Source organism: Pseudophryne corroboree, chromosome 1 (assembly GCF_028390025.1).
Source record: "Pseudophryne corroboree isolate aPseCor3 chromosome 1, aPseCor3.hap2, whole genome shotgun sequence".
In the NCBI taxonomy this organism is placed as follows: domain Eukaryota; kingdom Metazoa; phylum Chordata; class Amphibia; order Anura; family Myobatrachidae; genus Pseudophryne; species Pseudophryne corroboree.
Genome location: NC_086444.1, coordinates 619449179 through 619472175, shown reverse-complemented (window position 1 = coordinate 619472175; position 22997 = coordinate 619449179). Strand labels below are relative to the sequence as shown.

The window sequence follows — 22997 nt, the reverse complement described above, 5'->3', positions numbered from 1 at the left end:
TGCCCTTGTTTCCCTATTCTTAAATAACCTACCCTAGAGCCTACCACTCTCTCCAACTACCGACCAATCTTTCTCCTCCCTTTTAACTCCAAACTCCTTCAGCGTATTGTATACAACCGCCTTTCTTTCCTCCCATTCACTGTTTGACTCATTCCAGACTGGCTTCTGTTCTCTCCACTCCACTGAAAATGCCCTCACTAAGTCTGCAATGACCTCCATGCTGTCAAATCCAAGGGCCACTACTCCCTGCTTATTTTCCTTTATTTCTCTGCTGCTTTTCACACAGAGGCCCACCCTCTCCTCCTGCAAATCCTTCACTCTACTGGTCTGCATGATACTGATGCCCTCTCCTGGCTGTCTTCCTACCACTCGGACAGCTTCTTCTGTCTTTTCTCATGACTCCACCACCTCTCTTCCACTTCCCTTAACAGTTGGTGTCTCCAAAGGTTGTGTTCTTGGACCTCGCCTTTTCTCTCTCTATACGTCCTCTTTAAATTAGCTAATTTGCTCTTTCCACTTCCAATAATGGGGGTAATTCCAAGTTGATCGCAGCAGGAATTTAGTTAGCAACTGGGCAAAACCATGTGCACGGCAGGGGAGGCAGAGTTAACATGTGCAGAGAGAGTTAGATTTGGGTGGAGTGTGTTCAATCTGCAATCTAATTTGCAGTGTAAAAATAAAGCAGCCAGTATTTAACCTGCACAGAAACAAAATAACCCACCCAAATCTAACTCTCTCTGCAAATGTTATATCTGCCCCCCCTGCAGTGCACATGGTTTTGCCCAACTGCTAAAAAATATCCTGCTGCGATCAACTTGGAATTACCCCCAATATCTCTATACTGATGATACTTATATCTACCTTTCCTTCCCTGACCCCCTTCTCTCTTTACACCCATCTCCAGCTGTCTCTCTGTTATCTCTTGGATGTCTCAGCACTTTCAAAAACTTAACATATCTAAAGGTGGGTACACACTAATAGATATATCTGCAGATCAATTGATCTGCAGATATATCTATGGACGGATCTGGCAGTGTGTTCAGCATACACACTGCCCGATCCGTCGGGGACTGACGTCATGAACTGGGCGGGCGTGTACACACGCCCGCCCAGTTCAGCTTTCAATCGCTGCCGGCCGCCGAAGCATGTGTACGGGTGGTCGGCCGACCGCCCCGTACACACACAGCGACGCGCCAATATATCGGTAGATATATTGGCCGTCGGCTGTGCTGCGCGGCCGACGCGATACGTCTGTGAACGACGGAGTTCACAGACGTATCGGCCGTACACACTTGCCGACGCTCCCGCGATATATCGGCCGTTCAAGAGAACGGCCGATATATCGACCAGTGTGTACGGGCCTTAAGACTGAGCTGATCATCTTCCAACCTTCATGCATAACCTCACCTCCCATAACTCCACTATCCATTGAAGGCACAACTACTCTAGTCCTCAAGTAGGCTGTCTTTGAGTTATCCTTGACTCCTCACTCTCCTTCAAACCACACATTCAGTACCTCTCACAGTCCTGCGTTTCCATCTCAAAAATATTTCCAGGATCAGAACCTCTCACCCGGATGCTACAGAAACTCTCACTGGTTATCTCCAGATTGCACTACTGTAATCTCCTCCTATTTGGCCAATGCCTCTCTCCACTCCAATCTTTCCTCAATAGTGCTGCTTGCCTTTTCTTTCTCTCTAAATATACTACGTTTACCGGTCCTCTTACTATCCTTTCACTGGCTCCCCTTCTGTATTCAATTCAAGCTTCGTACACTCACAAAACCATCACCCATTCCTCTCCCATTTACGTCTCTGACCTTATCCCCCTTTACACTCCCACCCGCCCTTTGCTCCACAAATGCATGCAACTATTAAGGATTTGCACAAGTGAACATTGCAACCACACATCATTGCTAAATGGACTGTTCCCATGATCTGGAGACACAGTTAAAAGAAAATACATTATTAATGAAAAAGAAAAAAATACATAATTCAAAAGAACTACACCTAAACCTAGGGGGGGAATTCAATTAGGGGTGAGTCAGCTAAACCCATGAGTAAGTGCAACACGGTAGCTCTGAACTTGTACCCATAGGGCAGAGTTAAAAAAATCTGAGAGTCCAGGTGCAGTGTGGTGCCATTGTCGCAGTTTCCCTGCAGCTATTTGGATCAATCTCCAAAACTTTAAAATAAGGCTGGTGTTTGAGATAAAATAACAAAAAACTGTACTTTATACACGTGACATTTTTTGTATAATATTTTTACCATTCAGCTTGTTTCAATATATAACTGATGTGCTTACAGTAAATGTAATCTGTTAAACATATGGGTGGTTAGATCCTTTAGAAAATGCAGCAACTGTACTTGTCCTATATTGTCGTCAACTGTAAGTTGCTGTTTTCCTGTTTGATTATTTGTTTATGTATTCTGTAATTGGGCGCTGCGGAACCCTTGTGGCGCCATATAAATAAAGGATAATAATAATAATAATAATAATAACTGTTTAAGCTGGATATACTTTTGATCTTCCATCTAGGTAACAAGAATGCTCTGGGCAGTGGCATACTCGTGGATTCATTCATTGGCCAACACGTGGCTCTCTAGCAATTGTGAAACTACACATCACAGCATGCCCTGCCCAGTTTTAGCATTCCCTAATAGCAAACCTGTGGAAGGGCATGCTGGGAATTGTAGTTTCCCAAGAGCTAGAAGCCAGGCCTGTAAATAATTCCAAGTACTTAGTGGCTAATTCAGACCTGATCGCTGCTGTGCGTTATCGTACAGCGGGCAATCAGGTCTCAACTGTGCATGCATCGCAATGCGCATGTGCATGCGATCGGCATCTCAGCCCAGCGATTGCCTCTGCCTGATTGACAGGCAGAGGCGTTCGCTGGGCGGACCGGCAGCGTTTGGCAGCTGTTTTGGGGCGCAGTCCGGGCAACACAGGCGTGCCCGGACTGTGCGGGGGGGGGGGGGGGGGGGCGCTGTGGCTGCATGATGTCACACACAACCACTGGGACGCGGCGAAAAGTCACCTACCAGCGCAGAAATGGTAGGGACTTACTCGCTAGGTGCAATAGCATCGCCACCGTGCGGTGGGGGGGGGGGGGGAGTTCCAGATATGCAGGGGGGGAGGGCCAGACATGCGGGGTGGACTAGCCATGTTAGGGTGGCTGATCGCAGCCATACAAAAAATTGCATGACTATGATCAGGTCTGAATTAGCCCCTTAGTACACTATAAGCAAACTGAAGCCACATACACACAGTGCAATTTTAACTACAGATATGGATCCCGCTCAGTCAGCATCACAAGTAGAAACAGACTGTGCAGGCAGGTCAATTTTGACTATAAAGTGTACAAGCTAATACTTTATATGGTCAAAATGGACCATAGCAAATTAAAAAACAAAACAAAAAAAAAACAAATAAGAATTTACTTACCGATAATTCTATTTCTCATAGTCCGTAGTGGATGCTGGGGACTCCGAAAGGACCATGGGGAATAGCGGCTCCGCAGGAGACTGGGCACATCTAAAGAAAGCTTTAGGACTAACTGGTGTGCACTGGCTCCTCCCCCTATGACCCTCCTCCAAGCTTCAGTTAGGATACTGTGCCCGGACGAGCGTACACAATAAGGAAGGATTTTGAATCCCGGGTAAGACTCATACCAGCCACACCAATCACACCGTACAACTTGTGATCTGAACCCAGTTAACAGCATGATAACAGAAGGAGCCTCTGAAAAGATGGCTCACAACAACAATAACTCGATTTTTGTAACAATAACTATGTACAAGTAATGCAGACAATCCGCACTTGGGATGGGCGCCCAGCATCCACTACGGACTATGAGAAATAGAATTATCGGTAAGTAAATTCTTATTTTCTCTAACGTCCTAGTGGATGCTGGGGACTCCGAAAGGACCATGGGGATTATACCAAAGCTCCCAAACGGGCGGGAGAGTGCGGATGACTCTGCAGCACCGAATGAGAGAACTCCAGGTCCTCCTCAGCCAGGGTATCAAATTTGTAGAATTTAGCAAACGTGTTTGCCCCTGACCAAGTAGCTGCTCGGCAAAGTTGTAAAGCCGAGACCCCTCGGGCAGCCGCCCAAGATGAGCCCACTTTCCTTGTGGAACGGGCTTTTACAGATTTTAGCTGTGGCAGGCCTGCCACAGAATGTGCAAGCTGAATTGTACTACAAATCCAACGAGCAATAGTCTGCTTAGAAGCAGGAGCACCCAGCTTGTTGGGTGCATACAGGATAAACAGCGAGTCAGATTTCCTAACTCCAGCCGTCCTGGAAATATTTTCAGGGCCCTGACAACATCCAGCAACTTGGATTCCTCCAAGTCCCTAGTAGCCGCAGGCACCACAATAGGTTGGTTCAGGTGAAAACGCTGGAACCACCTTAGGGAGAAACTGAGGACGAGTCCTCAATTCCGCCCTGTCCGAATGTAAAATCAGATAAGGGCTTTTACAGGATAAAGCCGCCAATTCTGACACGCGCCTGGCCCAGGCCAGGGCCAACAGCATGACCACTTTCCATGTGAGATAGTTTAACTCCACAGATTTAAGTGGTTCAAACCAATGTGACTTTTGGAAACCAAACTACATTGAGATCCCAAATTGCCACTGGAGGCACAAAAGGAGGCTGTATATGCAGTACCCCTTTTACAAACGTCTAAACTTCAGGGACTGAAGCTAGTTCTTTTTTGGAAGAAAATTGACAGCGCCGAAATCTGAACCTTAATGGACCCCAATTTCAGGCCCATAGACACTCCTGTTTGCAGGAAATGTAGGAATCGACCCAGTTGAATTTCCTCCGTCGGGCCTTACTGGCCTCGCACTACGCAACATATTTTCGCCAATTGCGGTGATAATAAGATTTTACTTACCGATAAATCTATTTCTCGGAGTCCGTAGTGGATGCTGGGGTTCCTGAAAGGACCATGGGGAATAGCGGCTCCGCAGGAGACAGGGCACAAAAAGTAAAGCTTTTCCAGATCAGGTGGTGTGCACTGGCTCCTCCCCCTATGACCCTCCTCCAGACTCCAGTTAGGTACTGTGCCCGGACGAGCGTACACAATAAGGGAGGATTTTGAATCCCGGGTAAGACTCATACCAGCCACACCAATCACACCGTACAACTTGTGATCTAAACCCAGTTAACAGTATGATAACAAAAGGAGCCTCTGAAAGATGGCTTCCTTCAACAATAACCCGAATTAGTTAACAATAACTATGTACAATTATTGCAGATAATCCGCACTTGGGATGGGCGCCCAGCATCCACTACGGACTCCGAGAAATAGATTTATCGGTAAGTAAAATCTTATTTTCTCTATCGTCCTAGTGGATGCTGGGGTTCCTGAAAGGACCATGGGGATTATACCAAAGCTCCCAAACGGGCGGGAGAGTGCGGATGACTCTGCAGCACCGAATGAGAGAACTCCAGGTCCTCCTTAGCCAGAGTATCAAATTTGTAAAATTTTACAAACGTGTTCTCCCCTGACCACGTAGCTGCTCGGCAGAGTTGTAATGCCGAGACCCCTCGGGCAGCCGCCCACGATGAGCCCACCTTCCTTGTGGAGTGGGCCTTTACAGATTTAGGCTGTGGCAGGCCTGCCACAGAATGTGCAAGTTGGATTGTGCTACAGATCCAACGAGCAATCGTCTGCTTAGACGCAGGAGCACCCATCTTGTTGGGTGCATACAATATAAACAACGAGTCAGATTTTCTGACTCCAGCTGTCCTTGCAATATATATTTTTAATGCTCTGACAACGTCCAGTAACTTGGAGTCCTCCAAGTCACTTGTAGCCGCAGGCACAACAATAGGCTGGTTCAGATGAAATGCTGACACCACCTTAGGGAGAAAATGCGGACGAGTCCGCAGTTCTGCCCTGTCCGAATGGAAAATCAGATATGGGCTTTTGTAAGATAAAGCTGCCAGTTCTGACACTCTCCTGGCCGAAGCCAGGGCTAGAAGCATGGTCACTTTCCATGTGAGATATTTCAAATCCACCTTTTTTAGTGGTTCAAACCAATGAGATTTTAGGAAGTCCAAAACCACATTGAGATCCCACGGTGCCACTGGAGGCACCACAGGAGGCTGTATATGCAGCACTCCTTTAACAAAGGTCTGGACTTCAGGGACTGAAGCCAATTCTTTTTGAAAGAAAATCGACAGGGCCGAAATTTGAACCTTAATAGATCCCAATTTGAGACCCATAGACAATCCTGATTGCAGGAAATGTAGGAATCGACCCAGTTGAAATTCCTCCGTCGGAGCACTCCGATCTTCGCACCACGCAACATATTTTCGCCAAATTCGGTGATAATGTTGCACGGTTCCTTCCTTCCTTGCTTTAATCAAAGTAGGAATGACTTCTTCCGGCATGCCTTTTTCCTTTAGGATCCGGCGTTCAACCGCCATGCCGTCAAACGCAGCCGCGGTAAGTCTTGAAACAGACAGGGACCCTGCTGAAGCAAGTCCCTCCTTAGAGGTAGAGGCCACGGATCTTCCGTGATCATCTCTTGAAGTTCCGGGTACCAAGTCCTTCTTGGCCAATCCGGGACCACTAGTATCGTTCTCACGCCTCTTTGCCGTATAATTCTCAATACTTTTGGTATGAGAGGCAGAGGAGGAAACACATACACCGACTGGTACACCCAAGGCGTTACCAGCGCGTCCACAGCTATTGCCTGCGGATCTCTTGACCTGGCGCAATACCTGTCCAGTTTTTTGTTGAGGCGAGACGCCATCATGTCCACCATTGGTCTTTCCCAACGGGTTACCAGCATGTGGAAGACTTCTGGATGAAGTCCCCACTCTCCCGGGTGAAGATCGTGTCTGCTGAGGAAGTCTGCTTCCCAGTTGTCCACTCCCGGGATGAACACTGCTGACAGTGCTATCACATGATTCTCTGCCCAGCGAAGAATCCTTGCAGCTTCTGCCATTGCACTCCTGCTTCTTGTGCCGCCCTGTCTGTTCACATGGGCGACTGCCGTGATGTTGTCCGACTGGATCAACACCGGTTTTCCTTGAAGCAGAGGTTCTGCCTGGCTTAGAGCATTGTATATTGCTCTTAGTTCCAGAATGTTTATGTGAAGAGACGTTTCCAGGCTCGTCCATACTCCCTGGAAGTTTCTTCCTTGTGTGACTGCTCCCCAGCCTCTCAGGCTGGCGTCCGTGGTCACCAGGATCCAATCCTGTATGCCGAATCTGCGGCCCTCCAATAGATGAGGACTCTGCAACCACCACAGAAGAGACACCCTTGTCCTTGGAGACAGGGTTATCCGTAGGTGCATCTGAAGATGCGACCCTGACCATTTGTCCAACAGATCCCTTTGGAAAATTCTTGCGTGGAATCTGCCGAATGGAATTGCTTCGTAAGAAGCCACCATTTTTCCCAGGACTCTTGTGCATTGATGTACAGACACCTTTCCTGGTTTTAGGAGGTTCCTGACAAGCTCGGATAACTCCTTGGCTTTTTCCTCCGGGAGAAAAACCTTTTTCTGAACCGTGTCCAGAATCATCCCTAGGAACAGCAGACGAGTTGTCGGCATTAACTGGGATTTTGGAATATTCAGAATCCAGCCGTGCTGTTTTAGCACTTCTTGAGACAGTGCTAATCCCCTCTCTAGCTGTTCTCTGGACCTTGCCCTTATTAGGAGATCGTCCAAGTATGGGATAATTAATACGCCTTTTCTTCGAAGAAGAATTATCATCTCGGCCATTACCTTTGTAAAGACCCGAGGTGCCGTGGACAATCCGAACGGCAGCGTCTGAAACTGATAGTGACAGTTTTGTACAACGAACCTGAGGTACCCCTGGTGTGAGGGGTAAATTGGAACGTGGAGATACGCATCCTTGATGTCCAAGGATACCATAAAGTCCCCCTCTTCCAGGTTCGCTATCACTGCTCTGAGTGACTCCATCTTGAACTTGAACTTCTTTATGTACAGGTTCAAGGACTTCAGATTTAGAATAGGCCTTACCGAGCCATCCGGCTTCGGTACCACAAAAAGAGTGGAATAATACCCCTTCCCTTGTTGCAGAAGAGGTACCTTGACTATCACCTGCTGAGAGTACAGCTTGTGAATGGCTTCCAAAACCGTCTCCCTTTCGGAGGGGGACGTTGGTAAAGCAGACTTCAGGAAACGGCGAGGTGGATCTGTCTCTAATTCCAACCTGTACCCCTGAGATATTATCTGCAGGATCCAGGAATCTACTTGCGAGTGAGCCCACTGCGCGCTGTAATTTTTGAGACGACCCCCCACCGTCCCCGAGTCCGCTTGAGCAGCCCCAGCGTCATGCTGAGGCTTTTGTAGAAGCCGGGGAGGGCTTCTGATCCTGGGAAGGAGCTGCCTGTTGCTGTCTCTTCCCTCGACCTCTGCCTCGTGGCAGATATGAATAGCCCTTTGCTCTCTTATTTTTAAAGGAACGAAAGGGCTGCGGTTGAAAGGTCGGTGCCTTTTTCTGTTGGGGAGTGACTTGAGGTAGAAAGGTGGATTTCCCGGCTGTAGCCGTGGCCACCAAATCTGATAGACCGACTCCAAATAACTCCTCCCCTTTATACTGCAAAACTTCCATATGCCGTTTTGAATCCGCATCGCCTGTCCACTGTCGCGTCCATAAAGCTCTTCTGGCCGAAATGGACATAGCACTTACCCGTGATGCCAGTGTGCAGATATCCCTCTGTGCATCACGCATATAAAGAAATGCATCCTTTATTTGTTCTAACGACAGTAAAATATTGTCCCTGTCCAGGGTATCAATATTTTCAATCAGGGACTCTGACCAAACTACCCCAGCACTGCACATCCAGGCAGTCGCTATAGCTGGTCGTAGTATAACACCTGCATGTGTGTATATACTTTTTTGGATATTTTCCATCCTCCTATCTGATGGATCTTTAAGTGCGGCCGTCTCAGGAGAGGGTAACGCCACTTGTTTAGATAAGCGTGTTAGCGCCTTGTCCACCCTAGGAGGTGTTTCCCAGCGCTCCCTAACCTCTGGCGGGAAAGGGTATAATGCCAGTAATTTCTTTGAAATTATCAGCTTTTTATCAGGGGCAACCCACGCTTCATTACACACGTCATTTAGTTCTTCTGATTCAGGAAAAACTATAGGTAGTTTTTTCACACCCCACATAATACCCTGTTTGGTGGTACCTATAGTATCAGCTAAATGTAACGCCTCCTTCATTGCCAAAATCATATAACGTGTGGCCCTACTGGAAAATACGGTTGATTCGTCACCGTCACCACTGGAGTCATCGCCTGTGTCTGGGTCTGTGTCGACCGACTGAGGCAAAGGGCGTTTCACAGCCCCTGACGGTGTTTGAGTCGCCTGGACAGGCACTAATTGATTGTCCGGCCGTCTCATGTCGTCAAACGACTGCTTTAGCGTGTTGACACTATCCCGTAGTTCCATAAATAAAGGCATCCATTCTGATGTCGACTCCCTAGGGGGTGACATCCTCATATTTGGCAATTGCTCCGCCTCCACGCCAATATCGTCCTCATACATGTCGACACACACGTACCGACACACAGCAGACACACAGGGAATGCTCCTAACGAAGACAGGACCCACTAGCCCTTTGGGGAGACAGAGGGAGAGTTTGCCAGCACACACCAAAAGCGCTATATATATATATATATATATATATATATATATCAGGGATAGCCTTATTATAAGTGCTCCCTTATAGCTGCTTTGTTATATCAAAATATCGCCATAAATTTGCCCCCCCTCTCTGTTTTACCCTGTTTCTGTAGTGCAGTGCAGGGGAGAGACTTGGGAGCCGTCCTGACCAGCGGAGCTGTGTAAGGAAAATGGCGCCGTGTGCTGAGGAGATAGGCCCCGCCCCTTTTCTGGCGGGCTCGTCTCCCGCTATTTAGAGAAATCAGGCAGGGGTTAAATATCTCCATATAGCCTCTGGGGGCTATATGTGAGGTATTTTTAGCCTTTATATAGGTTACATTTGCCTCCCAGGGCGCCCCCCTCCCAGCGCCCTGCACCCTCAGTGACTGCCGTGTGAAGTGTGCTGAGAGGAAAATGGCGCACAGCTGCAGTGCTGTGCGCTACCTTTAGAAGACTGCAGGAGTCTTCAGCCGCCGATTCTGGACCTCTTCTGACTTCAGCATCTGCAAGGGGGCCGGCGGCGCGGCTCCGGTGACCATCCAGGCTGTACCTGTGATCGTCCCTCTGGAGCTTGATGTCCAGTAGCCAAGAAGCCAATCCATCCTGCACGCAGGTGAGTTGACTCCTTCTCCCCTCAGTCCCTCGCTGCAGTGATCCTGTCGCCAGCAGGAATCACTGTAAAATAAAAAACCTAGCTAAACTTTTTCTAAGCAGCTCTTTAGGAGAGCCACCTAGATTGCACCCTTCTCGGCCGGGCACAAAAATCTAACTGGAGTCTGGAGGAGGGTCATAGGGGGAGGAGCCAGTGCACACCACCTGATCTGGAAAAGCTTTACTTTTTGTGCCCTGTCTCCTGCGGAGCCGCTATTCCCCATGGTCCTTTCAGGAACCCCAGCATCCACTAGGACGATAGAGAAAATGTTTTTGCGGTTACATCCTTCCTGGCTTTAGATCAGGATATGGATAACTTCATCCGGAGTGCCTTTTTTCCTTCAGGATCCGGTGTTCAACCGGCATGCTGTCAAACGCAGCCGCGGTAAGTCTTGGAACAGACAGGGTCCTTGCTGGAGCAGGTCCCTTCTTAGAGGTAGAGGCCACGGATCCTCCGTGAGCCTCTCTTGAAGTTCCGGTTACCAAGTCCTTCTTGGCCAATCCGGAGCCACGAATATAGTGCTTTCTCCTCTCCATCTTATCAATCTCAGTACCTTGGGTATGAGAGGCAGAGGAGGGAACACATACACTGACTGGTACACCCACTGTGTTACCAGAGCGTCTACAACTATTGCCTGAGGGTCTCTTGACCTGGCGCAATACCTGTCGAGTTTTTTAATCATATGGACGACTTCTGGGTGAAGTCCCCACTCTCCCGGGTGGAGGTCGTGCTGAGGAAGTCTGCTTCCCAGTTGTCCACTTCCGGAATGAATACTGCTGACAGTGCTATCACATGATTTTCCGCCCAGCGAAGAATCCTTGCAGCTTCTGCCATTGCCCTCCTGCTTCTTGTGCCACCCTGTCTGTTTACGTGGGTGACTGCCATGATGTTGTCCGACTGGATCAACACCGGCTGACCTTGAAGCAGAGGTCTCGCTAAGCTTAGAGCATTGTAAATGGCCCTTAGCTTCAGGATATTTATGTGAAGTGATGTATCCAGGCTTGACCCTAAGCCCTGGATATTCCTTCCCTGTGTGACTGCTCCCCAGCCTCGCAGGCTGGCATCCGTGGTCACCAGGACCCAGTCCTGAATGCCGAATCTGCGGCCCTCTAGAAGATGAGCACTCTGCAACCACTACAGGATGGATACCCTTGTCCTTGGCGACAGGGTTATCCGCTGATGCATCTGAAAATGCGACCCGGACCATTTGTCCAGTAGGTTCCACTGGAAAGTTCTTGCGTGGAATCTAACGAATGGGATTGCTTCGTAGTAAGCCACCATTTTTACCCAGAACCCTTGTGCATTGAAGCACTGAGACTTGGTTCGGTTTTAGGAGGTTCCTGATTAGCTCGGATAACTCCCTGGCTTTCTCTTCCGGGAGAAACACCTTTTTTCTGGACTGTGTCCAGGATCATCCCTAGGAAACAGAGGACAAGTCGTCGGAACCAGCTGCGATTTTGGAGTATTGAGAATCCAATCGTGCTGCCGCAACACTACCTGAGATAGTGCTACACCGACCTCCAACTGTTCCCTGGATCTTACCCGTATCAGGGAATCGTCCAAGTAAGGGATAACTAAAATTCCCTTCCTTCTAAGGGATATCATTTCGTCCATTACCTTGGTAAAGACCCGGGGTGCCGTGGACCATCCCTACGGCAGCGTCTGAACTGATAGTGACAGTTCTGTACCATAACCTGAGGTACCCTTGGTGAGAAGGGTAAATTTTGACATGAAGGTAAGCATCCTTGATGTCCCGAGACATCATGTAGTCCCCTTCTTCCAGGTTCGCAATCACTGCTCTGAGTGACTCAATCTTGAATTTGAACCTCTGTATGTAAGTGTTCAAAGATTTTAGATTTAGAATCGGTCTCACCGAGCCGTCTGGCTTCGGTACCACAATAGTGTGGAATAATACCCCGTTCCCTGTTGCAGGAGGGGTACCTCGATTATCACCTGCTGGGAATACAGCTTGTGAATGGCTTCCAAAACTGCCTCCCTGTCAGAGGGAGACGTCGGTAAAGCCGACTTTTGGAAACGGCGAGGGGGAGACGTCTCGAATTCCAATATGTACCCCTGAGATATTACCTGAAGGATCCAGGGGTCTACTTGCGAGTGAGCCCACTGCGCACTGAAATTCATTGAGAACGGGCCCCCACCGTGCCTGGGAACTGGCTGATCTCTACAGCCTTTTTCCTCTCCCTCTGTCACGAGCAGAAAAGAGGAACCTTTTGTCCGCTTGCCAAAAAAGGACTGCGCCTGATAATACGGCGTCTTATTTTGAGAGGCGACCTGGGGTACCAACGTGGATTTCCCAGCTGTTGCCGTGGCTACCAGGTCTAAATGACCCCAAATGTCCTTTTCAAAGGCAATACTTCCAAATGCCGTTTGGAATCCGCATCACCTGACCATTTTACTGGTAGACTTGGACAACGCAGTTATACTTGATGCCAGTCGGCAATTATTCCGCTGTGCATCATGCATATATAGAAATGCATCTTTTAAATGCTCTATAGGCAATAATATACTATCCTTATCTAGGATATCAATATTTCCAGTCAGGGAATCCGACCATGCCAACCCAGCACTGCACCTCCAGGCTGAGGCGATAGCTGGTCGCAGTATAACACCAGTATGTGTGTAAATACCTTTTTGGATACCCTCCTGCTTTCTATCAGCAGGATCCTTAAGGGCGGCCATCTCATGAGAGGGTAGAGCCCTTGTTCTTACAAGCGTGTGAGCGCCTTATCCCCCCTAGGGGGTGTTTCCCAACGCACCCTAACCTCTGGCGGGAAAGGGTATGCAGCCAATACTTAAGAAATTTGTTATCGGGGGGAAACCCACGCATCATCACACACCTCATTTTATTTCTCAGATTCAGGAAAACTACAGGTAGTTTTTCCCTCACCGAACATAATACCCCTTTTTGGTGGTACTCGTATTATCGGAAATGTATAAAAACATTTTCCATTGTCTCAATCATGTAACGTGTGGCCCTACTGGAAATCACGGTTGTCTCTTCACCGTCGACACAGGAGTCAGTATCCGTGTCGGCGTCTGCCATCTGAGGTAACGGCAGCTTTAGAGCCCCTGACGGCCTATGAGACGTCTGGACAGGCACAAGCTGAGTAGCCGGCTGTCTCATGTCAACCACTGTTTTTTTATATAGAGCTGACACTGTCACGTAATTTTCAACAGTACATCCACTCAGGTGTCGACCCCCTAGGGGGTGACATCACTGTTACAGACACTCTGCTCCGTCTCCACATCATTTTTCTCCTCATACATGTCGACACAAACGTACCGACACACAGCACACACACAGAGAATGCTCTGATAGAGGACAGGACCCCACTAGCCCTTTGGGGAGACAGAGGGAGAGTATGCCAGCACACACCAGAGCGCTACATATATACAGGGATAACCTTATATAAGTGTTTTTCCCCTTATAGCTGCTGTATGTTTTAATACTGCGCCTAATTAGTGCCCCCCTCTCTTTTTTCTGTAGTGTAGTGACTGCAGGGAAGAGCAGGGAGCTTCCCTCCAACTGAGCTGTGAGGGAAAATGGCGCCAGTGTGCTGAGGAGATAGGCTCCGCCCCCTTTACGGCGGCCTTATATCCCGTTTTTTGTATATTCTGGCAGGGGTTAAATGCATCCATATAGCCCAGGAGCTATATGTGATGTATTTTTTGCCATGTAAGGTATGTTTTATTGCGTCTCAGGGCGCCCCCCCAGCGCCCTGCACCCTCAGTGACCGGAGTGTGAAGTGTGCTGAGAGCAATGGCGCACAGCTGCAGTGCTGTGCGCTACCTTATGAAGACAGGAAAGTCTTCTGCCGCCGATTTATGGACCTCTTCTTGCTTCAGCATCTGTAAGGGGGCCGGCGGCGCGGCTCCGGGACCCATCCATGGCTGGGCCTGTGATCGTCCCTCTGGAGCTAATGTCCAGTAGCCAAGAAGCCCAATCCACTCTGCACGCAGGTGAGTTCGCTTCTTCTCCCCTTAGTCCCTCGATGCAGTGAGCCTGTTGCCAGCAGGTCTCACTGAAAATAACAAACCTAAACTAAAACTTTCACTAAGAAGCTCAGGAGAGCCCCTAGTGTGCACCCTTCTCGTCGGGCACAGAAATCTAACGGAGGCTTGGAGGAGGGTCATAGGGGGAGGAGCCAGTGCACACCAGTTAGTCCTAAAGCTTTCTTTAGATGTGCCCAGTCTCCTGCGGAGCCGCTATTCCCCATGGTCCTTTCGGAGTCCCCAGCATCCACTAGGACGTTAGAGAAAATAATAATTCACAGTGTGTATAATGTATGATTGCCATCACCTGTGCTAAAACACCTTTCTTATCCAGTAACCTGTTCAATACAGGTGCTGGCAATCATACATTAAGAGGAAAGTCCAGAAGCAGAGCATTGTGTCCCTCCTGGAGAGGTCATGTTGGGAGGTATGCAATATCAGTGGATTTTGGCTCTGGGGCGATGAAGGGAAATCGCTTTAGTGCAAATCTGCCACGTAGGTAGAATCGCATCATGTGTATGCCCCTTAAGACACACAATGGAGGAAAAAGCAAAAATATTAACCCTAAGTACTTATTACACTTTACAAAAAGTAAGAAGCATAAGTGAGGAAAAAGCACGCAGTCTGTATTAAAAGGCAAAAGACAGGTTTTATATGAGTGACCTGTGACGTACACCATTACGCTTTAATGCAGTAGGAGGCGTCTTATTACACGGAGACGCTTCCTGCTGCAGTAATGATCAGAGCTGCGTCCTAGGAGACTGGGCAGTGTACAGCACCTATCGTGCTGCGCAAGTTACCTGTCACGAAGGCCAGGTTTCATAAACGGAGGCCGTCGCAGCACCCTCCCTGTCCCTCTAAGGCATCAGACTGTCAGTCTGCCTCTGTCCGACGCCGCAGGAACTGTTCCTGCACGCACAGAATGGGTCCTGCGCATGCGTAAAGTACCGAACCCTGGTACTTTGCACATGATAGCACAGGAAGGACCGCACCGGAATGAACCCTTATATGTGTACTAAGATGCAAAACTGAGGAAAAAGTACACAGCATGGGAATCGCTAACCGCGAGTTGCGCCATAGGGTGCAAAACATGTGTAAGGACACATCTGTGTCATATTAAGCATCACGTAAGCATCGACATGTACATCTGCCTTATTTCACATTCCTGTCCTATAGTAGTAGCACTTTGGTCTATAGCAGGAACGCTCCAGCTGTTGTGGATCTACACATCCCAACATGCCTTGCCACTATTAGGGCATGCTAAAACAATGGGAGGACATGCTGGAATGTTTAGTTCCACAACAGCTGGAGGGTTCCTGCTATAAACCAAAGTGCTACTACTACATGACAGGAATGTGAATACCCCTGGTCTAATGTGTCATTAAAGGGTGTGTGGAGCGCTATAATTTGCTTTTAAACAAAGCCACAGAAAATAGAGGCAAGGCAGAACAAAGTATATAAACGTTATATGTAAAATTTTATTTCTTTTTTTTTTAATCTAGAAGTCCAGTTTACAATAAAATGAAATGACAGAATTTGTCATTAACTATGTGCATATGCCACTTGTGGGCCTGAAACGGTTAAATAACAAATCCATTTTCTCCTCTGTCTGGGAAGCTGCCCCCCTCACCTCCTCCCAAGTGTCTGACCTCTTTGTCTTACAAGTCCCAGAAAGATTTTTAGGCAGATTTACACTCTGCCCTAACCCTCTCCCCTCCTCATCCTGTAACAAGCAGCTGTCTGGAAGAGTGAATGAATGGCATAACCCCACAACAGAGGGATAAGCCAGAAGACCTGCTGAGAGGGGGGAAGAAGGGGGGCTGGAAGAGGTCAGGAGGGAGGTGGATTTATTTTTTGGCAGACAACTCTGCACTACTCAAACTCCAGTTTTTCCTGCTTCCAAATCTTGGAAAGGATTTAGCTATCTAGCAGAACCCCTTCCATCCCAGCATACCACACACGTTTTTCACCTAGTGGCATAGGCGGATCGGAAAAGGTAACCAGAAACAGACCGCTTATACACAAGCTCTGTTTGTTTATACTTCCAGGCACTATGGTCCCCTGAGATGCATTTTAGGAGGGAAAGATCATTAGCCGAAATACAAACAGGAAGGTTTGTGTAATTGCCCTCAGGGGTTAATATGGAGTAGGAGCATTGCTGGCTGCTTAACCATCTGCAGCCAAATCTTGGGAGACAGAATTAAAAACCTAATTGTCCTGAACCGAGGGAGTCAAGAGCTTCTCCAAAGGGATAAAATAAGGGAGGTCTCCTAAACTGATGACAAAACTCCTGGCATTAGGAAAGACCCTTGAGTGAGAATCTGGTTCTTAATTAGGCACAAAGGTATATTAAAATTGTGCAAATGGCGCCTGAAACACATTTTTAACAGCCAGAGGCTCAGCCACATAGGGCACTGTGCAGCCCCATTTGTCCACAGCCAGGGGAACTGCCGACGTGACAGCTACTAATCCCATTTTTACTACAAGAATACCACATGTAAACAGACCTAAAAGTAGAAGCTATCATTTCCAATGACCCCATACTCACATGTCTGCTACTTATGAATGCACAGTTATCCATTCAAGGTAGAAATACTTTGAGGTAGACTATAATGAAACATAGGTGTGCTCTTATTTCACTTGGCAAGAAGCACCATAAAGAAAATCATATGGTTTACCGGGTCACGGCTCCTGCGTAGCTGTTAGTGTACTATGGGGGTCATTCCTAGTTGATCGCTAGCTGCCGTTGTTCGCTACGTAGCGATCAGTTAAAAAAACGGCAAATCTGCACATGCACTGCAATGCGCACGCGTGGGGTACAACGAGCACCTTGGTTTTGCACAGGTTCTAGCAACACTTTCAGTCGCACTGGCGGACGCAAGGAGATTGACAGGAAGTGGTAGTTTCTGGGTGTCAACTGACCGTTTTCTGGGAGTGTTTGGGAAAACGCAGGCGTGGCCTGGCGTGTATCTGATGTCATTATCATGTCACTTGTCGCAGCAATCATCGCACAGGATAAGTAACTACAGGGCTGGTCTTGTTCTGCACAAAATGTGTTTGCAGGCGCTCTGCTGCACAGGCTTTTGCACTCCTACAAAATGAAAATACACTCCACCGTGGGCGGCGACTATGCATTTGCACGGCTGCTAAAAGTAGCTAGCGAGCGATCAACTCGGAATGAGGGCCAATGTTCCTCTGCCATAATAATCTGTTGTGGTATCATCACTTCAGCCTCACAATGACAATAGCTTGCTGGCAGCAGCCATACAGATGTGACACAACAACATTTCAGATGTGCTTTATTGTTGGGTGTTCTGGCATAAAACCTACATTAGATGGACCTCTTAAATGGCCAGTCAAAAAGAGATAGATGCAGTAATATTTCCTTTGCAGATCATTTTCATTAGCTCAATATAGCAGAGCACATTCAAGTTATTATATTGCAGTCACAGACAGTAATGAATCCTGCACTTTGGTCACACTGCATACTGGGAAGGGAAGGTGTTGGTCATGCAAACGGAGGATTGCTTTTCCTTCCAAGAACTTACCATGACATAGTGCCGCTGCATCTCCGATTTCTCACTGGCCAACTTGTCACATTCCAGCTTAAGACTGAAAAACATAAATAATGTACTAGAAGAGGTCGGTACCGCTGGCATGTCAGGCTGCTGCTATAGGGGATCACATGCTCTATAATGTGGCACCGAAATGTCATTTTAAAACTTTATTTTTGTGTGTATGAGAATTTATTAGATATACTTTATACTGTTGGGGTAGTAGCCTTGATTACTGGGCATGTGTGATTCTGCATAAACTGGAATAGGTTTTTAACAATATAAAAAATAATCGTTTAGTTTATAATCAATAAATTTTTGCTTAAAAAAAAATAATAATAATACTTGTGCTTGAAATCCTGTAACATTCTCAACACTGGAGGTTGTGCTAGGGTTCATTAACCCAGAGAGCATCCTTGTATCATTCTAGTCTGACCGTCTCTAGTACAGAACTGGTATCCGGACTCTGGGTCAACACCCATTGGTCGACAGTGAATAGGTCGACATGCGTTTTTCCCTTTTTTTGAACTTTTTCATACTTTACGATCCACATGGACGACTGGAAACAGTAACCTGTGGCGAGCGGAGCGAGGGGACACTGTGCACTAGTTGGGGTACACGGTCACTTTACAAAGAAAACAAGAGAAAAAAAAAACCCACACATGAAAAACTCACATCGAAATTTTTTCATGTTGACCTTATTCATGTCGACCTATTTCTTGTGTCGACCTAGCAACTGTCGACCTAATGGGTGTCGACCTACACACTGTCAACTCTGAGTCCCATACCCACAGAACTATAGTGCTGCATACCTGAAACGTTGTAGCATTAATAACGTTATGCGATCTTCAGGATCCATGTTGATTAAAAGACACAAAGTAATGGCAAAAATACATCTTAAACCATGTAAACGCTAAAGGACTACCAAGAAACAGAAACATCTCTTTGCTACGTTACAGTAAGATCGATACAGTAGTATCAGAGGGACAGGCATTGACAGTTCCATAGGATAGTTCATTACAGAAGCAGAAACATGGCTGCAAGCCAGGATACGGACGAGGTGACAACTCTGTGTGGAAAGTTCAGGACAATGAATATAAAAATGGACTGCCAAACAGGATGCAGGAGGATTAACAGAACATTGTGGGTCTGGTGAATGTGCAGGCAGAATGCCATACAGTGACCGACCGTATGAGGAACAGCTAATCAGGCGGTGGCGGAGAGAAGTGTGTAAGGAAAAGTGCTATTTTAATGGTTATACATGTGCTCTTCCTACCTGTGATATTGTGCCTGAAGCAGCTGGAACTCATCTTTAATCCTATCACAGGAATCGGAGGTTGTGAACTTGAGTTGCTGGGGCAGGTGAGAGGAGCCCTGGGGAGGAGAGATGAGATTTCAGACAATGCACAATTCCCTTCATATCTGTGTACCACTGTTATTGCGCTGTTGTGACAAGGAATGGAAATAACCTGACCCGATGTGATCCAAACCTGGAGCATATGTATACCTCAGTACATCACAAGGGCAACAGTTTTATTGCAAATAAATGAAGGCTCCAAGAAGTGAGCTTGTGTTAAGATACATTTATTAAAGATGGGAAAAGCTGATTAAGTGATTAATAGTAACAGTATGACATACTTACAACATATTTATTTTACACAGTACAGGCCTGATGCAGGGCTGGTAGCAAAAGGGGTGGAAACTACTGAGGAAAAATGTGCACAGAAAACTGTTTCACTGCATCATAAGCCCCTATGTATTTCTAAAATAAGATTTTACTTACCGGTAAATCTATTTCTCGTAGTCCGTAGAGGATGCTGGGGACTCCGTAAGGACCATGGGGAATAGACGGGCTCCGCAGGAGATAGGGCACTTTAAGAAAGCTTTGGATTCAGGGTGTGCACTGGCTCCTCCCTCTATGCCCCTCCTCCAGACCTCAGTTAGGGAAACTGGGCCCAGAGGAGATGGACAGTACGAGGAAGGATTTTTGTAAATCTAAGGGCGAGATTCATACCAGCCACACCAATCACACCGTATAACTTAAGATAAACTTACCCAGTTAACAGTATGAAAAACAACATAGCCACGGTATCACCGAAAACTATAACATAACCCTTACGTAAGCAATAACTATATACAAGTCATGTAGAAGAAGTCCGCACTTGGGACGGGCGCCCAGCATCCTCTACGGACTACGAGAAATAGATTTACCGGTAAGTAAAATCTTATTTTCTCTAACGTCCTTGAGGATGCTGGGACTCCGTAAGGACCATGGGGATTATACCAAAGCTTCCAAACGGGCGGGAGAGTGATGACTCTGCAGCACCGATTGAGCAAACAGGAGGTCCTCCTCAGCCAGGGTATCAAACCTATAGAACTTTGCAAAGGTGTTTGTCCCCGACCAAGTAGCTGCTCGGCACAACTGTAATGCCGAGACCCCTCGGGCAGCCGCCACTGCTTGTGGGTCCCTCAATCTGGAACAATACCGCTTGAGCTTCTTGTTGAGATAAGAGGACATCGTGTCGATTTGTGGCATTCCCCACCGACATGTCAAGCACCTGAACACCTGCATGTGAAGGCCTCACTCTCCTGGGTGGAGGTCGTGTCTGCTTCCCAGTTGTCTACTCCCGGAATGAAGATCGCAGACAACGCCACAGCATGTCTTTCTGCCCAGAGGAGAATCAGTTACCTCTAACATTGCTGCCCTGCTCTTCGTTCCGCCTTGTCGGTTTACGTACTTTACTGCCGTCACATTGTCCGACTGAACCTGAATGGCTTGATCTTGAAGAAGATGCAATGCCTGTAGAAGGGCATTGTATATGTCCCTTAGTTCCAGAATGTTGGTTGGAAGAATGGCTTCCTGACTTGACCATTTTCCTTGGAACTGTTCCCCCTGGGTGACTGCTCCCCAACCTTTGAGGCTTGCATCTGTGATTAGCAGAATCCAATTTTGAATCCCGAACCGTCGGCCCTCAGTCAGGTGAGAAGTCTAAAGCCACCACAGAAGAGAAACACTGGCTTTTGGCGACAGACGGATCCTCTGGTGCATGTCGCCAAAAGCAGACGGATCCTCTGGTGCATGTGAAGATGCGATCCAGACCATTTGTCCAACAGATCCTGCTGGAAGGGCCTTGCGTGAAACCTTCCGTACTGCAGCGCCTTGTAAGCGACTACCATATTTCCCAGAAGGCGAATGCATAGATGCACCGATATCCTGGTTTGTCTCAGAACATCCCGCACTATTGACTGTATCACCAATGCCTTTTCCAATGGAAGGAATACCTTCCGTGCCTCCGTATTCAGTATCATCCCCAGGAACGGAAGCCTCCATGTTGCTTCCAGATGAGATTTTGGTAGGTTCAGAATCCACCCGTGATCCTGGAGTAGTCGGGTTGAGAGGGCAATGTTGACTAACAACCTCTCCCTGGATGGAGCTTTTATCAGATCGTCCTGGTACGGTATTATGTTCACTCCCTGTTTGCTGAGGAGAAACAATTTCTGCCATTACCTTGGTGAACACCCTCGGTGCCGTAGAGAGGCCAAATGGCAGGGCCTGGAACTGGTAGTGACAGTCCTGTAAGGCAAACCTTAGATAAGCCCGATGAGGCGGCCAAATCGGAATATGAAGGTATGCACCCTTGATATACAGAGACACCAAGAATTCCTCCTCTTCCAGACCCGAGATCACCGCTCTCAGAGACTCCTACTTGAACACCCGTAAGAATGGTTTCAACGACTTGAGATTTAAAATGGGTCTTACCGAACCGCCCGGTTTCGGAACTACAAACAGGTTGGAATAATAACACTGGTTTTGCAGTTGAAGTGGAACTGAAACAATGACCTGAGTCTGTACCTGTTTTTTAATTGCTTCCTATAAATTCATACTTGCTTCTTGAGAAGCTGGTAAGCCTGATTTGGAGAATCTGTGAGGTGGGAGTTCCTGAAACTCCAGTCTGTAACCCTGGGCTATAAGATCTTTGCCCCACTGATCCTGGCGTGACGTTACCCATATGTGACTGAAGAATCTCAAACGGGCTCCCACCTGCCTGTCTTCCAGGCAATGCGGACCATCGTCATGCTGAAGGCTTAGAGGAAGCAGAACTGGGGTTATCTTCCCGTGAACCTGCAGCTGCTGGTTTTCTGGGTTTACCTCTATTGCCTTTGAAGGCTGTAGAAGAACCTTTGGTTTTGTTTTTAAACTTTGCTGTCCGAAAGGACTGCAGAGTTGGAGCAGTGCAGGATTTTCTAGCCAGGGGAGCTGCGGAAGGAAAGTATGTAGACTTAACCCGCCGTAGCCTTGGATATCCACGTATCAAGTTCATCTCCAAAAAGGGCTTCACCTGTGAAAGGTAGGCTTTCCACGCCTATCCCGGAATCCGCGTCCGCAGTCCACTGGTGTAGCCACAAGCCCATGCGTGCTGACACTGCCATGGCAGTGGTGCGTGCATTGAGTAAACCAATTTCCTTTATGGCCTCCACCATAAAGTTAGCAGTATCCTGTATATGTTTTAGGAGTAAAATTATCTACCCCCTGGATAAGGAATCTAGCCTTTCAATTAGATTACCTGACCAATGGCCCTAGAGATCCATGCTCAAGCTATAGTGTGTCTCTGGGCCACCCCCGCATCTGTGTACAGAGATTTGAGAATGGTCTCAATCTTGCGGTCTGCAGCATCCTTCAAGGAAGCTGCCCCAGAACAGGTAAAACTATCTTATGAGACAGCCTAGAAACCGATGCGTCAAGTATCGGTGGGTTTTCCCATTTTTACCTATCATCCTGAGGAAACGGGAAGGATGTGAGTAACCATTTTGGGACCTGAAACTTCTTGTTATGATTTACCCAAATTACTTCAAATAGGGAATTTAGGGGCAGATGTTTTAACCTGGAGAAGGCATAAGGAAGTGATAAACCAGTGATATGTGCAAGGTGATAAAGGCACCAGCCAATCAGTTAACTGTTAATTTACATAATGGAGCTGATTGGCTGGTGCCTTTATCACCTTGCACATATCACTGGTTTATCACTTCCTTATGCCTTCTCCAGGTTAACACATCTGCTCCTTAATTCCTTAGATGTAGGTAAAGTAGCTGAGGATTTCTTTTTCACACTAAAATAAGAGTA

The 22997-nt window shown here is 47.5% G+C and overlaps 1 protein-coding gene across 2 annotated transcripts in view; it reads right to left on the bottom strand.

Annotated features, from left to right (window-relative positions):
• The window catches only part of TLE5 (TLE family member 5, transcriptional modulator), a 36823-nt gene that overhangs the window by 5673 nt on the left and 8153 nt on the right, over positions 1 to 22997 (bottom strand). For both annotated transcript variants that reach the window (XM_063914454.1, XM_063914455.1), the window contains exons 2-3: positions 19152 to 19249; positions 17870 to 17933 (exon numbers count right to left, since the gene is read on the bottom strand). In XM_063914454.1, coding sequence (XP_063770524.1) covers positions 17870 to 17933; positions 19152 to 19249 — 162 coding nt within the window. The remainder of the gene's footprint in view (positions 1 to 17869; positions 17934 to 19151; positions 19250 to 22997) is intronic.